At 39.4% G+C, this 17,544-nt stretch overlaps 1 protein-coding gene across 1 annotated transcript in view; it reads right to left on the reverse strand.

Moving 5' to 3' along the window:
- The window catches only part of GADL1 (glutamate decarboxylase like 1), a 386,628-nt gene that overhangs the window by 248,884 nt on the left and 120,200 nt on the right, over positions 1 to 17,544 (reverse strand). The window contains exon 4 of the mRNA XM_077491458.1: positions 228 to 318. Within this exon, the coding sequence (XP_077347584.1) occupies positions 228 to 318 (91 nt within the window). The remainder of the gene's footprint in view (positions 1 to 227; positions 319 to 17,544) is intronic.

A 17,544-nucleotide genomic window follows, 5' to 3' on the forward strand; every position in this document is an offset into this window, starting at 1 on the left:
CATTCTTATGGGGTGTTTATTAAATGGAATTTCCACAGATCTTAGCAAATCGCGTAAAGCTATGTTCACCTCAATCATCACGTGTTGTGCTAAAAAAAATCCTTACACGAAATTGGACTTCATTCAATAAACAAAGGGAACATTCTCTTTGCTAAGTGAACACATACTACTTCTTAAGGAATCAGCTCTGACTTCAATGTGTTTTTAATAAATGAAATACAACTTACACACTTGGGTTCAAAGCTTCTGTAATAAACCTTGCTGCCAGGGCGTAATGATCCATTCCAGCGTACAATTGATTAAAAAATCTTGGATGACCTTGGAAAAAAAAAAACATATGTATGATTACCGAGTGAGCCAGAAATATTATCTATACATACATTGTGATAAAGAAATCTCCAGCAATTGTGAATTTAAAGACATATCAGGTTTTAGGAGTAGACAATGTTTACTTATCCTGTTAAATAAAGGAACATGTTTTTACTTGGATTAACCAGTCATGTGCAAGCAAAATCCTGTTTCTCTTTTATTTATTTCACTTGCATATGACTGGATATTCAGACTGAACTCAGCTTCATTTGTTATCTAAAAAAGTGAACATTCACTTTGTTAAGTGAACGTTCTGTCCTTCAGTAAAGTATCTCAATTGCATTGTTTTTGTGTTTTTTGTGCACATTAATCCTTTTAGGCCTGAAGATTATTTAAAGCCTCCAACCAGTATATATTTTCTAAACGCAGAGTCCCTGGAGAATAATATGGTAGTAGTTCCATATTTTTTGTCACATATTTACAGTTTATCAAATGCAAATTTTCAGTAAGAAATACACTAACATTTATTTTAGTGCAAACAAATGCAAATATTACCCAATTTTTGGTAATATATACAAGATGTTGTTAGAGTTAATTGATGTTAAGACTTAAAAAATGTCAAGACTTAAAACTGCATGTGCCCTTGAAAAGGTAAGAAACTACGGTGTCGAAAAATTTCCACAGACAAGGATTTAAAAGCTCTTACAGGTTATCAGCTTAGAGTTAACCATGGATAATGGCCCTAGAATTATTTATCTCACTCTGTTGTTTGCAGTGATATATAACATGTGTAGCACAATTAACAATTTTCACAAGTTGGATCACCCAACATGTGTGCTTACATACTGTATTAATGTATGTATATGAGGGTAGTCAACATTTTTGTTTTGGTTTTTTAAGTGCTTGGAAGAATTTTTTTTTTTAAAGCAGTAGTAAATGCAGCTTTTTTACTTGTACCTACAAGTGAGCTTACAAGGCTTACTTGTAGATACTGTGGTCTGTGAATATCTCCTAAACGTGTGCCATTCAGGAGAGATTCATAGTTGTAGGAGCTGATGACACCACCAACACATGGGCAGTGCATTCTGCATTGAGGGTCATGATTCCAATGCACATGAGTAAAAGTGAAGTCACTGCAGCCCGGCCATTGAAACAGACTGGGCAAAGATGGAAGCTCTGGCAATGGTGACAATGCACCATTGGAGGGTTTTCTTTGATAGTTAAATATGCACTAATGTACTACTATGCCGTACATACTATCGTGGCATTATCCTGAAAATTTACTACCACTTTACCTTTATTGCTGTCATCATGTGATAGCATTCTTATAGTGACAGGCTCTCTTTAATGAATATTCAGGGGTCTATTAGACCCCCAATGTCTCCTGTGCACTCCACTAAAGCTAATGGATTGCTGATTGTGCTCCATTAGCTTTCTTTCTAGCCACAGGCCAGGGAAAGTAACATAAAAAAAACAGAAGTGACAAAATCTTTATTGTTTCCATGTTCTTACAAGCTAGGGAAGATCAGTGCATGAATGTTCACTGGACTCCCTCCCCTCTCTAACCAGTAACCTCCTGTAGGTACCAGGCAAGCAGTTGGGATTGAGGAGTCTAGGAAACACAGTGGGGAGCACGGATTTCAGGTGTCTGTGAAAGCAATCCAGGGGCTATACAGTTTGCTTCCATCTAAAAGCTTACAGTCGGCTTGTGACATTTACAGTGTACGTATAGCCCCTCCATGCTCCTGACATATGACATACTTTGGTTGCAGCAAAATGCTAAAACCAGTCATCACATATTTCTGTTATCACAGTGTACCTTTAAATCTGACCACAAGTATTACAATCTGTTTGTAATCTATTTATACCAAATTCCCCCACTCTCAATGGAAAACTCTAAGCTGCTGTGTGTAACACAATAAGTGTTCCAATAATTTGCTCTTATAATACACAGCTCTCTTTAAAAATTAACCAATTAACGACCACGGTTGGCTCTCCTGCGTGAATCGCCGTACATGTACGGCGGCTCACGTAGAAGCAGTTGTGGGCGGTCGCGCATTCGACATCCACCGGCGAGTGTAATTTGGGGTCAGATTTGTCCGCCACAATGTCACAGTCATGCTAAAAGTCCCAGATCATTGCCATTACCAGTAAAAACAATAAAAAAAAAAAGTACCTAATTCTATCTCATAGTTTGTAGATGTGATTGTGTTTTTTTTTACCAAAAATATGTAGAAGAATATATATCAGCCTAAACTGATGAATAAATTCGTTTTTTTTTTTAAATTTTTTGGGGATATGTATTATAGCAAAAAGTAAAACATATTTTTTTTCAAAATTCTCGCTCTTTGTTTGTTTATAGCTCAAAAAATAAACACTGCAGAGGTGATTAAATACCACCAAAAGAAAGCTCTATTTGTGAGAAAAAAAAGGACATCAATTTTATTTGAGTACAGTGTCGCACGTCTACACAATTATCAGTTAAAATGACGCAATGCCGTATCGTAAAAAATTGTGTGGTCATTAAGGGGGTAAGTTCTTCCAGTGATTAAGTTGTTAAAGTGCAATACCCATATTTCATCACACATCACTGTGCAGTTACATATAATAAAATTGCATTATGTGACATGAATTGCATTCACTTAAATGCTTCTCTGAATGTCCTATATAATTAAAAGTGCCTTGCGCAAATAAAGTGCAACATAGTCCACAGTTTATCCTCAGTACATTACTCCACCAATGTGCCTCCACCACCACTCAGGAGAACTTACCAGAAAACCACAACCCTCCCCAAGTAGAGTATATCAATATGTCCTCAGTGAATCAATTATCCAGGAACTGTTCCAGTTTTTCCTTCAACAGAATTTCCAGGATCATCATTAAAAAGCCAGAAAAGAGTTCAAATCGTGTAAAACCTTTTATTATTAAAAAAAATTGCACCACAACATACAACAGTATATGCTCTTACATTCCGCCATGCACCTGGGTTCAATTACTATATTGCATTACAGCCCGGCTTCACCATCCCTAGTGTGAGAGGGGCCAACCGGGTGTATATTACCACTTACGTGTATGCTCAGTGGAATGACGGCGGAGTTCATTTGAATGCAATTTATGTCATATATTGCACTTTATTATATGTAACTATACTGTGATGAGTGATGAAATATGGGTATTGCACTTTAATGTGACAATCTCCTTTAGATCCACCAACAGCTATGTAGTGCATTGGCCTGCACAACTAAACAGAATAATGTATATTAGATTGCATCCCCCTCTACCTTAGGTAGGATGTGCTCTAGGTAGTGGTTTTGTTTTTTACAGTCAGTGCAGGTACATTTAGGCAAGCCTAGCAGTGATCTAGGCCTGTTTGTTTTGATCTGGGGGCTGGGGAGTGGTTTTGGGAGTAGCAGCAGGTGACTGACATGCACTTCATCTCCCTGGCATCTCCTCTGTTTCTAGAGGGTTCTGGAAAAGAGGCAGGGCAGAGGATTGGAGTGGGATGGAGTGTATCTGGCAGCCCTGACCAATCCCCAACTAGGATTGGCAGGGGACAGGCCGCCAATCTATATTCATGGTCAGTCTCCTGTGGGAGGAGTTATTGGGTGGAAGAACTAGTGAAGGAGTGTTAGGCTGTCATGGCTTTTTGAGGAGCGCCCTTTCTGGGGGTTGGTGAATCTGGGTCTGGAGCTCGGGAGCTGGGAAGGAACCCCTTCATACAAAAGCTATCTTGGAGTGTCTTGAACAGGAGCAGGAAGGGGGCAGCGGGGAGCATTGCAAGGCAAGTCACTAGGAGGGATCCATTCCGGGGTCGGTGTGTGACAGGCTCAATGTGGAGATCTGGGAGAGACATGCCAGGATTGGATGGAAGCCAGAGGGAGAGACTGTGATGTCATTGGTGTTAGAGTCAAGTTGCTGCAGCCAGGAGGGTTGGCGGACTTGCACACGACTTACTGGGACCAGTAGTCCACCAAAATTCAGTTAGGACAAAAGTACTTATTTTTCATTGCTATTAGTTGCTACACCAAAGGGTCCTGCAGACCCCTGCCAGAAACTGGCGGCTATTGAACAGTTGGGACTTATTCAGAGTGAGGCCTAACCATGTGCTAACTGTGACAGGAATCTATGATTGCATAATAGAGAAAGTGGAGTTGACTCGAGTGATGTGCTGGAGTAAGGAGCTTTAGAGACTTCCAATATATATCTAAGATCATTTGTTCACTTCATCAAGATTAAATATCTGGGCATCCATGTCCCTTTTCCCTATCCAAGTTAAATTCTGTAACAAAAACAAGAAAAACAAGCTGAAGGACTGTTCATTGTCTGACAAAGTGTGTCTGGATGTGAATGCCTAGCCAAGCAGGGTGACGTGTGGAACTACGACGGATAGCGACCCCACGGGGGCACCGCTACAAGATGTATTGTGTTTTACATGATTGCTGTTTCATACATTTTGAAATAAAAATGTATATATAGATTTGTATGCGTATTATTTTAGTAGCTACAGTATCTGCATCATACAGTGATCATTATCACCGCTGAACAGTTTCTAGAAGGGAAATTATTATAGGCTAAGTCACAGAGGACGTGTGCTGATTTCCAGAATGAATATAACCAGTTTTGCTGACTGCCTGTTCCACTAATGTGTATGTTCAAAGCTGTCCATAGGCTTTTTTGAGATAAAACTATGATAGAACTGTATAGAACTATCATGTTACACATGAATTTGTGTTGTTTGCCTTTTAATAATTGTGTCCCGTGCCTAGGAGATGCACACTATTTATTCCACCCTTCATGCTTTAGCATTCAATCATCACATGTACCGTATTATGCTGCTGAAGGTAGACACACTCTGATGTTAAGCTGTTATAATCTGCACAAACTTTTGATTAAAGCTTTTGTCTGCTGCCAAGCTACTGATACTATAAGGCTCCATTCACACCTGAGCGTACTGGAATCGCTGGCAGAATCCTGTGAACAACTTGGAAATCACAATTTTGACATAAATATCTAGAGACAAAACACGCTAAAATTGCAGCAGAAAATTGCACCACCAAAAAAAACTAGCTCTGTGCCATAATTTGGTACGTGAGCTCCTTTAGAGTGTTTTTGGAATGGAGGAAGGCTCATTCAAATGAATGTTGTTATTCTAAAATCGCACCGCAAAAACGCACAAAAAAGGTGTCACTGCAGTATGCTCAAGTGTGAGTGGAGCCTAAGTGAAACTATCTCATCACCACTGAATCAGCTATAGAGATTACACTTTCAGGGCTTAGATCACAGAAAAAGAACAGATCATATATTATATGCATTATTGTGCAGCTTTTTACACATTACAACAACATTACACATTATTTTAAAGTGGGAGTAAACTCCCATGCATGAATTGTACCTATAGGTAAGCCTATAATAAGGATTACCTATAGGTACTGTAAATATCTCCTAAAGGTACACCGTTCAGGAGGTATTTACTGTACATGCAGCCTGTGATATCACCGGCGCATGTGCGCTGAGGGAATGGCCACATGGGCCGTTCCTTCAGAGTCCTGTGCCATAAACGGCGGCTCTTGCATGCGCATGTGCGGGAGTGACATTACAGCGGCTCCAACCACTCACACGGATGCAGTTTGCGAACCCAGAAGAAAGACCAGGTGAAGATTTCAGTGGTGATAGCTCGCCGTTGGAGGACTTCATTCTAAGGTAAGATTCACATAATGTGCGAAGAATACTAGCACATTATAACTTTGCCTTGCAGGTTAAAAAAAAAATTGCCAGCGGTTTATTACCGCTTTAACAGATACAATTATGTTCTATATGCTTTCCATAGCATATCTGGTTACAGTTTTACATACCAAAAAAATAAATAAATCCCAGAGGCATTTTCTAAATATCCAGATATATGATTTACCACCTTGATTAATCTAAAATTGTTGGCTTGTTTTTGAAGTTTCAAGCTTCAAGTCATTTCCATTCTTCCTACTTGGTGATTTGCTTTGATGCTAAGCTCAAGGGGAAGCTGTGATGTTTGAGGGAAACTACTGAAGCAGGGATGGGTGGAAATGATTTCCAGTGACACTACGCTCCTGATTCAAGCAAGGGGGAGAGTGATAGTCTCAGGAATAGTGAACTGCTGAGCCTGGAATTGAGACTGGGTAATTTCCAGGGGTACTGTAAAATATGCCAAGGTGTGGCAAAGTAGTGATATTTGCAGGCAAAGGCAAATAGAGAAATGTATATAAACAGTTTACTGTAGGACTAGGGATAGGATCAGTGACTTCCAAAGTTGGGTGAGGTGGTTAGTGTTATTGGGGACACTGTTAATTCAGAGAAGGGGGACACGCATTTCCAGCTTTAACATGCTGCCCAAACAAAGATAGGGGACCAGCAGTGTATAGTATTATTTTTTACTCTTTCTTTTTATTAGTCAACCCATTAGGACACATTTCCTACTATATCACTTTCACACTTACAATAGATCATAGATTCCCCTTAATGTATAATGTCAAAGACTATATGTGTAAACAGCTATAAAAGCACAACTTCATTTTTAGTGAATATGAATGAATGGTGCCACTGTGCACATGCACAATAGGCACAGGACCCCCCCGGGATTTTTTTGTAAAGAAAAGGTAAGCGTGCTAGTATCTGGTTTATACAAAAGGGAGAGGGGTTATATTTGAAGGAAAACTGTAATGGTTTTGCTTAATTTAATTTTTTGTTAAGATTGCTGTCTATAAACTGTTCATATTCTCTTTCACTAATTTTATAACATCTTAAGGCCCATACACATGATCTGACTTTTTGACAACAAACATGCAAATTAGCTGTTTTAATGGTGCGTACACACGATCGGACTTTCCGGCAGACTTGGTACGGCGGACCAGAATCCGTCAGACAATAAGATCATGTGTGGGCTCCAGCGGACAACCGTTCGTCTGTATGCTAGTCCCACGGACCAAATACGACGCAAGGGCAGCTATTGGCTACTGGCTATTGAACTTCCTTGTTTAGAACAGATTTTTGAACGGACTTAACCCAGTCATGTGTGGCCAAGTCATTTTCGTTCAGAAAGTCCATCGGACCTCCCCCCGAAAGTCCGTCGGGAAGACCGTCGGACCTAGTTTGCCGAATAGTCCGGTCGTGTGTATGCGGCATTAGGCACGCTCCATCAGACAAACTTTTTTGGTTTTCAATGGACAAAAGTTCACTGCCAACTGACAAACTTTTCGGCAACAAAAGTCTGATGGAGCAAAGTCCGATCGTGTGTACAGAAAACCATAGGACTTTAGTCCAAAGTACAAACACGTATGCTCAGAACCAATGCAAAAGATCAGACAACAATACAGAATTTGACCAAAGGGTAGTGGTAAAGAGCAAAAAAAACACATGATTTGGTGGAAGTTGGTTGAAAAAGTCCTGGTGTGTGTATGCTTAACAAATTTACGCTTTGTACAGAAATCCACGGGAAAGTTTGTTTAAAGTCTGATCGTGTGTAAGAGGCTTTAATTTTACAAATAAACATTTAATACAAATTTTTTCTTTTCTTTGGAGATTATGCTTAGGTTTCAAATTGTAAAGCCCGGCAAAAGCTCTGCACTCGTTAATTGGGCTAGTAGATGGGAGATCAAAGTCATGGAAAAGGCTTTTTGGAGACCAATAGTAAACCAGCTTCCTGAAACCTTTTTAGATTTTTTTTTATAGCGCAAAAAATAAAAACGCAGTGGTGATCAAATACCACCAAAAGAAAGCTATATTTGTGGAAAAAAACAACACAACTTTCATTTAGGTACAGCATTGTGCGACTGTGCAATTTTCAGTTAAAATAACACAGTGTCCTATCGCAAAAAATGGCCTGGATTTTAAAGTAGAAATGAAAGGCAAAGGTCTGTCTGTATATATATATATATATATATATATATATATATATATATATATATATATATATATATATATATATATATATATATATCTTTTTTTTTCAGCAACAGGTCTGCTGTTAGGAGCAACTGCATTTTTCCACATTTCCTTTTAATACTTATGTTTTGGTTGCGCTCCTAAATTAGATCATGTACTGCTTAGTTCCCTGTTTGACTAACAATTGTGATTAGTAAAAGGTATGCCAGAATAAATGACAGAAACCTTAGACTGAGATTTGGCAAAGTGTACATAAATACCCATTACATTCTTAAGTATTTTAAAATAGCTGCTTAAGATTCAGATGATTGAAAGTATTCAGATATAAACACAGGCTGTTTCTAATTAACCTTGTCATGTAAAAAGCTATGCTTCTTAAATTAACTTTCATCTACATCACTCAGACTGTCCACAAAGGAGTCAGAGTTCTTTATTAGCCAAATCGTAAATGACATGCAGTCAAAGAATTTATGCACCAATTCACTGGCAGGATTAGATCAAGAAAAATAAAAACAAAGATAGCATTTTATTGAAAACTGTGTGGGGAAAATGCCTATGGAGAGAATATACTTAATATTTTAGCTTCCTATAAAACAGGGGCGGATCCAGAGTCTAGTCTCGGGAGGGGCACTGCCAGAAATTCCTTTTTTTTTTGCGGGCAATTTATCGGGGACATGGCTGGTGCTAGCGTTTCAATCATGACGGCACCATGGTTAATATGGTGTCAGGATGTTGGAAGCGCATTATTTTTATTATTACATTGTTATATAGAATGTTATATAAAATGAAATGGTTCAACTCACCATAATGCAGAATCAGTGAGAGCCCAGAGTGTGTCACCTGCCACCAGTTGCAGATCGTCACTTGCCATGCCACACGTTGCGGACTGTCACTTGCCACGCCACCTGCCACCAGATGCGGATTGTCACTTGCCACGTCACCTGCCACACGTTGCAGATTGTCACTTGCCACCAGATACGGATTTCCATGTCACCTGCCACACATTGCGGACTGTCACTTGCCACGTTACCTGTCACACGTTGCAGATTGTCACTTGGCGCGTCACCTGCCACACGTTGCAGATTGTCACTTGCCACACCATCTGCCACCAGATACAGATTTCCACGTCACCTGCCACATGTTGCGGACTGTCACTTGCCACGTCACCTGCCACATGTTGCAGATTGTCACTTGCCATGTCACCTGCCACACTTTGCAGATTGTCACTTGCCACGTCATCTGCCACCAGATACGGATTGCCACTTGCCATGTCACCTGCCACACATTGCAGACTGCCACATCATCTGCCACATGTTGCAGATTGTCACTTTCCACGTCATCTGCCACCAGATACGGATTTCCACATCACCTGCCACACATTGCGGACTGTCACTTGCCACGTTACCTGCCACATGTTGCAGATTGCCACGTCACCTGCTACACGTTGCGGATTGTCACTTGCCACGTCACCTGCCACCAGATACAGATTGCCACTTGCCATGTCACCTGTCATTTGTTGCCAATTGTCACTTGCCACGTCACTTCCCTGCTGTCGGGGCGGAGGGAGTGATTGTGATGAGTATGGACAAGATGGAGGGATGAGGTGATGCAGGTAGGAGGGGCCAGCACACTCAACAAACTCAGGGGCGGACGCATAAAGGGAAGATTGCTGGCGCTCTGCCTCTGTCACACAGTGCCCCTATAGTGTCATATTTTGCTCCCCATCACAGAATGCTCCGGAAGTGATGTTGCAGCCAGAAATTTAGCACTGCGCATGCACGATGCGTTCCAAACACTTGCGCCATGCGTTTCAAATGATTTGCAACAATGCAGACCAGTGAAACAGTCAGATAATGTCAGAGAAGTGAGGGGAGGTAATCCCCTCCCTGAGCCACAGTTACCTGCTCTCTCTTCGCCGCTCTGTCTAAAGTTAATGTCACGATTACCTCCCCTCACTTCCGTGACATTATCTGACGGTTTCACTGACCTACATTGTCGGAAACCCTCTGAAACGCATGTGCAAGCATTTGGAACGCATCGCGCATGCGCAGTGCTAAATTTCTGGCCGCAACGTCACTTCGGGAGCATTCTATGATGGGGAGCAAAATATGACACTACACCGCTCCTCCAGGCAGCTCCTGTCACGTGACGTCGGCTCTGAGTCTGAGACTCCGAGTCTGACGTGAGTCACGTGACTGTCTCAATGACATCACTCGTTGCTAGACGCCAGGCGGGCAGGCGCTAGCAACGAGTGCAGGGTTGCCAAGCCAACGGCTCAGCTCCACCCACCTCCTAGCTCCTCCTGGTCCAGTCCCGCTGTGTAATACACCAGAGTCTCTCTCTCTCTCTCTGCGCCGCTGATCGCTGATGAGACAGAGAGAGAGACTTGGGCATAGCAGCGCTGCAGCCTGCAAGTCAGTCGGTGACAGTGTGATATTTTCGGGGGGGGCAATTGTCCTGTTGCCCCCCCCCTGGATCCGCCCCTGCTATAAAAGCAGATCTTGCAGCCACTGACACACACATTCTGATAATGCAACCTTAAAGGGGTTGTAAACCTTCATGTTTTTTCACCTTAATGCATGCTATGCATTAAGGTGAAAAAAATTCTGTCACTGACTGCCCCCCCAGCCCCCCATTTTACTCACCTGAGTCCTGTAATTCCCACTCTGGAGACGCGCTCTTCCCCTCTGCCCATTGTCTTGGCTCTTGATTGGATAGATTGATAGCAGCGCAGCCATTGGCTCCCACTGCTGTCAATTAAATCCAATGACGTGGTTGCCGGGGGCAGGGCCGAATACGGCATTCTGCATTTATGGACACAAATTCTGGACTCGGGTGCACGCCCTCAAGATAACCACCCTCAGGAGAGTGCTTCTCCTAGGGAGTTATACGATGCTGGGAGGAGCTATCTGCGCTCCCGGGGGACCCCAGAAGTCGAGGATTGGGGCCACTCTGTGCAAAACAAACTGCACAGTGGAGGTAAGCATGACATGTTTGTTATTTAAAATAAATAAATAATGAAGCCTTACAATCACTGTAAAGTGCTTGTAAACCTTACACATGAAAAAAAAAACACATTTCACTATAGTGTTTACTAGCCTGAATACAAAGCACTTGCTCCTCTCTGATCGCTCCTCTTTCTGATATTTTCTGACAGTTACAGATGGTCAATTTTGTCAGTTTTTCCCAAAAGACCTCTCCCCCTCCAGCACACAGCAGGTGACTCATAGGGGTTGATTTACTAAAGGCAAATAGACCACTTTTGAAAATTGCAGTTGCCTTCTACAAGTGCAGTTGCTTCAGAGGTTACTAAACGCGGTAAAGCTTCACTTTGCAAAGAACACCCAATCACATGCAAGGAAAGTAAAAAAAAATAGCATTTTGCTTATACATGATTGGATAATGAAAGTCAGCAGAGCATCTGATCATTTACTAAGTTCTGGAGCAACTGCACCTTTGTCCCATCCAGGCCACTTCATTCTTTTTCTAGAAAGTGATAGAGCAAAATTATCACTCTAAAAAATAATTGGTATATGACTGTCAACAACAAAAAGCTATTCAATAAGGTTCTATTCACGTGCATAAAATATCTTTTTGCCACCTACAATAAATGACCATAACTATCAAGTGTGTCCAAGTTTTTACATTTAGAACAATGTGCTCATGCAATTTATAATAGAATTTGATAACAATATTTCTATGCAATTTACTAGCAGACTTATATTACTTTTTACTTACTACATTACAATATAATGGTGAAATTCAAAAAGCTCCTGTTTTCCTAGTTGGTTTTCTGATTGGCTATTTCAGGTATCAATTGTTTCAAATCATTTATAATATTGTTCTCGAGTGATGAGAATTCGAGTGGACTTTGGTGGAGAAAATAATAATGGCAAAATGAAAAGAGTATTTGTGTGTGATTGCCCAAAATCTACATATAATGTATAAAAATGTATGCTATATGTGCATAAATACAGTGCAAATTATGTAGAATGTGTGCTATCCATTTTTTTAGTGTACAATTAGTGTTATACAATAAGTGTAGTACACAATGAATGGTGCACTTAGTTGCTAATTTCCTTAGAGAATGTTACTGAGACTGTTTTGTCTTGAGAATTAATTAAGATATTAAATCAAAACAAAATCATGGCATAAATGGCAGCAGAGTTTTCTGTGCATAATATAATGCACGGGATGCTGGCATTATCAATATATGAATAATTCATAGAGCAGTAAACTAGCATTATTTTTCAGGGCCAATAATATCATTTAAGATAAAGACTCCTTTGCGTTTTAACAGTATGAGTCAGAACAAGCTTCAGAAACAACATTATCATCATTAAGTCTTGACCTTGAACTGTGATTATGCAAAAACATTTCATCATGCCATCAGTTTTTAATTTAACAAGCAATCTTAAAAAAAAGCATACAGATTTTGGTTATCACAATGGACTTGATTTAGTGCTCTTCTTCGATGAGCATCTATCTGTATGACAATGCCTTTTTTTTCAATACATTTTCTTTAGTAGTCAATGGTAAGGAAGAGAGAAACATACATAATTAAAGTAGCAAGATAAACAAAAAAATAAACTTTAGATCATTAGCTCTCAGTATTGGTATCTCAGCTCTGTTACTTTTTAGTGCAAAATAGTAAGTAAGCATTGAGCATCACTGCTTCCAAAAAGTGTTGATGTAAGTATTCTGCAATAGGGGCTGGTTACCTTTAGGGGATTTGGTTAACGATTCAGTTTTAGAGGGGTTAAGCGTTAAAATAAAAGTGTAGATCGGATTTGGACAAAATAAATGATATATTCTTAAAAAGTAACAGTGTTTTAAACCAAGCACTTCCTAGCTACAGGCACTCTGAAGTACCCCATACTCAAGTTCTGAGAATACTTATTTTCTCTTACTAGATAATTTGGTTAACCCTGCTGGCAGTGAATTGCCAGCCTACCAGCTTTCTAATCTTTAATGTAAAAACAGAGCAAGTGCACAGGGGACAGAATACAGAGACCCAAGTTGCATGACTGTTTCTCTTGTAAGTTTTGAGGATGAGTTGCTTTACAGTATCTACATTTACAAAGGTTAGTTGAGGCTTGTTTTGAAGGACAGTGAATGGAGAGTTAGGATTTAGATTATGTTTTGGGGGCATGTTGAGGTTTGCAGTCATATTCCACAGAATCTTTTTAAGCCCTAATTTTTTTCAGAATTTGACTAATGAAATTGGTGAAAGGATTAGAAATAATGATTAGCTGAACTAGTTGTAGTTCCAGCAGGGTTTGTTGAACTGAACCCCATATTTAAATCAATAGAAACTGAATATGTCAAATTAAAAATGTGCATTTTCTGTGCTAGTGCTAGTAGACAGGGTGATAATAATATGGGGGTAGGAACTGTTGTGAGGAACATGTTCCAATGGAAAAAAATAATAATAATAATAATTTTATATATATATATATATATATATATATATATATATATATATATATATATATATTTTTTTTTAATCTTTAAGACCAGGAACACAGTTTTTTAAATACTTAAAGTGAAAGATTAAAATGTCCAATTCAATGAAATACTAATTTAATTGGACATTTTAATCTTTCATTTTAAGCATTTAAAAAAAGCAGTGTTCCTGGTCTTAAAGATTAAAAAAAAAATATATATATATACAGTGGTGTGAAAAAGTGTTTGCCCCCTTCCTCATTTCCTGTTCCTTTGCATGTTTGTCACACTTAAGTGTTTCGGAACATCAAACCAATTTAAACAATAGTCAAGGACAACACAAGTAAACACAAAATGCAATTTGTAAATGAAGGTGTTTATTGTTAAAGGTGAAAAAAAATCCAAACCATCATGGCCCTGTGTGAAAAAGTGATTGCCCCCCTTGTTAAAACATACTATAACTGTGGTTGTCCACACCTGAGTTCAATTTCTCTAGCCACACCCAGGCCTGATTATTGCCACACCTGTTCACAATCAAGGCATCACTTAAATAGGAGCTGCTTGACACAGTAAGGTCCACCAGAAGATCCTTAAAAGCTACACATCATGCCGAGACCCAAAGAAATTCAGGAACAATTGAGAAAGAAAGTAATTGAGATCTATCAGTCTGGAAAGGGTTATAAAGCCATTTCCAAAGCTTTGGGAATCCAGCGAACCACAGTGAGAGCCATTATCCACAAATGGCGAAGACATGGAACAGTGGTGAACCTTCCCAGGAGTGGCCGGCCGTCCAAAATTACCCCAAGAGCGCAGCGACGACTCATCCAAGAGGTCACAAAAGACCCCACAACAACGTCCAAGGAACTGCAGGCCTCACTTGCCTCAGTTAAGGTCAGCGTTCATGCCTCCACCATCAGGAAAAGACTGGGCAAAAATGGCCTGCATGGCAGAGTTCCAAGGAGAAAACCACTGCTGAGCAAAAAGAACATCAAAGCTCGTCTCAATTTCTCCACAACACATCTTGATGATCCCCAAGACTTTTGGGACAACATTCTGTGGACCGATGAGACAAAAGTGGAACTCTTTGGAAGGTGTGTGTCCAAGTATATCTGGCGTAGAAGGAACACTGCATTTCATAAAAAGAACATTATACCAACAGTAAAATATGGTGGTGGTAGTGTGATGGTCTGGGGCTGTTTTGTTGCTTCAGGACCTGGAAAACTTGCCGTGATAAAAGGAACTATGAATTCTGCTGTCTACCAAGAGATCCTGAAGGAGAATGTTCGACCATCTGTTCGTGTACTCAAGCTGAAACGAACTTGGGTTCTGCAGCAGGACAATGATCCTAAACACACCAGCAAGTCCACCACCGAATGGCTGAAGAAAAACAAAATGAAGACTTTGGAGTGGCCTAGCCAAAGTCCTGACCTGAATCCTATTGAGATGTTGTGGTATGACCTTAAAAAGGCCGTTCATGCTCGAAAACCCTCTAATGTAACTGAATTAGGACAATTCTGCAAAGATGAGTGGGACAAAATTCCTCCAGGATGCTGTAAAAGCCTCATTGCACGTTATCGCAAACGCTTGGTTGCAGTTGTTGCTGCTAAGGGTGGCCCAACCAGTTATTAGGTTTAGGGGGCAATCACTTTTTCACACAGGGCCATGATGGTTTGGATTTTTTTTCACCTTTAATAATAAACACCTTCATTTACAAATTGCATTTTGTGTTTACTTGTGTTGTCCTTGACTATTGTTTAAATTGGTTTGATGTTCCGAAACACTTAAGTGTGACAAACATGCAAAGGAACAGGAAATGAGGAAGGGGGCAAACACTTTTTCACACCACTGTATATATATATATATATATATATATATATATATTTTTTTTTTTACAATTTCTAATCCTGCCTGTGAAGGGGACAAATTACTTTGACAACTGTTATTGACAGGGTCTGGTATTTGTTTTGGGGGACATTTGGAGAGGTTTGTGTGCTTTTTTTTTAAATAATCTAGTAATGAATGTCATTTTCTTGTAATTTAAACTGTATAATTGTTTTTCTTTTTTTGTAACCATAATTTTTGCTGTTGCAAATCCTACATCCTAATGGAAAAATATCTATAAGGCCAGGAGCAGTGATTTTTAAAAAATGCTCTGGGGGACATTTTGGTGCTTTTTTCTTTAATAAGCTGGTAATGATTGTCATCTGCAGATAATTTAAACTGTATAATTTTTATTTATTTATTTGTAAATGTAATTTTTGCTGTTGCACATCTTACAGCAAAAATGTTAAAAAATTGCACACAAACTCCAACATGGCTATGAGTAAGACCCAGAGTGGCTGAAATAAATCAGCATACCATTGAGCTTTTTTTGTTTCCAATGTTTTTATTCCGAATTTCAAAGAAAGAATGTACAAACATGAATGTTTCATGATTACAAAGCCATTTTATTTCTACTAAATAAAAGCAGTTAGAAAACAGCAACTTATAAAATACAAACTCTATGAATTGACCAAGGTTCCAGAATCCATGGAAGAAGAGACCTTTAAATGTGATAACATAATCTGCAGTTAGAAACCAGTGCATTTTACTGCTCACCTACTATATTATATGGTGAGTGGATATCTAGTAATCAGAACTAAGATAGGAAAGAGAGAGAGAAATAAGGAGAATATATGTGAAAGATACAAAGAATAACGTGCCAACCCTTCAGCCAAGGGGCGTTTCCTAATCTAAAGTAGCCCTGGATTCAGCAGTCAGATATTTACACCGAGATTCCCAGGATTTCTCAAATAATTTGACTTTATCATTCAATATGGCTGAAAGATGCTCATTAATTATGATCCAGAACAATTTTGCCTTGATTAGGTCAAAAGGTATGATAGCTGTCTTACAGGACCTAGCTATGGCAATCTTCACTTAAAAAAAAAATATATCAATCTTCTCAAATGTCTCGACGCATTCCCAACCGGGCTACACAGTCACGCTTGTTTCAGGGATTTGTGCAGATTGACCTGAGTGAGGGAGTAAATAAAATTATATATTCAATTCAGCAACAGCTTACTTTGGGGCATTGCCACCATATGTGAAACGCTGTCCCTTCCTGTCCACAGGCCCTAAAGCACATTGAAGAAGCCACTGGGACATAGGAAGCTATCCTTATTGGGACATTATACCATCTCAATAGTACTTTGTAATTCTCTTCAATGATCGAAGTGTTAACCAGGGATCATGAAGCATTCTGGGCTACCTGTTGAGCTTTTGATATAATAAAGGATACCAAGGATCTTTACTTAGAGTGTTTTCTTGTGTTGAAAATAATCATTTCTGGAGCTGTTTGCAGAAGCTGAAGCTGAGCACCTTTTTCCCTGATGAATAGAATTGGGTGGGGTATAAAAATATAAAAATACTTCTGTTCGGTATTACTGTTGGTGAGTTTTTATCACATCCTGTCTGGTGCAAATGTTGTCCCCAAGAGAGGAAGTGAGGGGAAATCTCTCTAACTAGGCACCAGACACCAGTAAAACCCTGTCAGAAGTTCTAATCCTTCACCATGTTATCCAAAACTAAAAATTAAGTCTTGGCTATAGTTAGACTTTAAGTTAAATATACATTTAAATAATGTATTTACATTTGAGGAAAAGGTATTTGAACCAGTGTTATGTTTTCTTCCTGCAATCTTTTGACCATTTGGACTTAAAGTGAGAGTGGAATGGTCAGCCAATTAGGTTGCTACAGAACAGCTGAACAGAATTTAAAGTGTAACTCCACTTTTGTTAAGAAAAAATAAAGAAACCCCCTTGGTGATATACAGTATGTAAATTGCAAGGATTTTAACAAACTATGTTGCAGATTCCTACCTTTTGTTATGCTGAA

This window comes from Lithobates pipiens, unplaced genomic scaffold, assembly GCF_037356315.1.
Source record: "Lithobates pipiens isolate NorthernLeopardFrog02 unplaced genomic scaffold, aLitPip1_a1.2 Scaffold_19, whole genome shotgun sequence".
Taxonomy (NCBI): domain Eukaryota; kingdom Metazoa; phylum Chordata; class Amphibia; order Anura; family Ranidae; genus Lithobates; species Lithobates pipiens.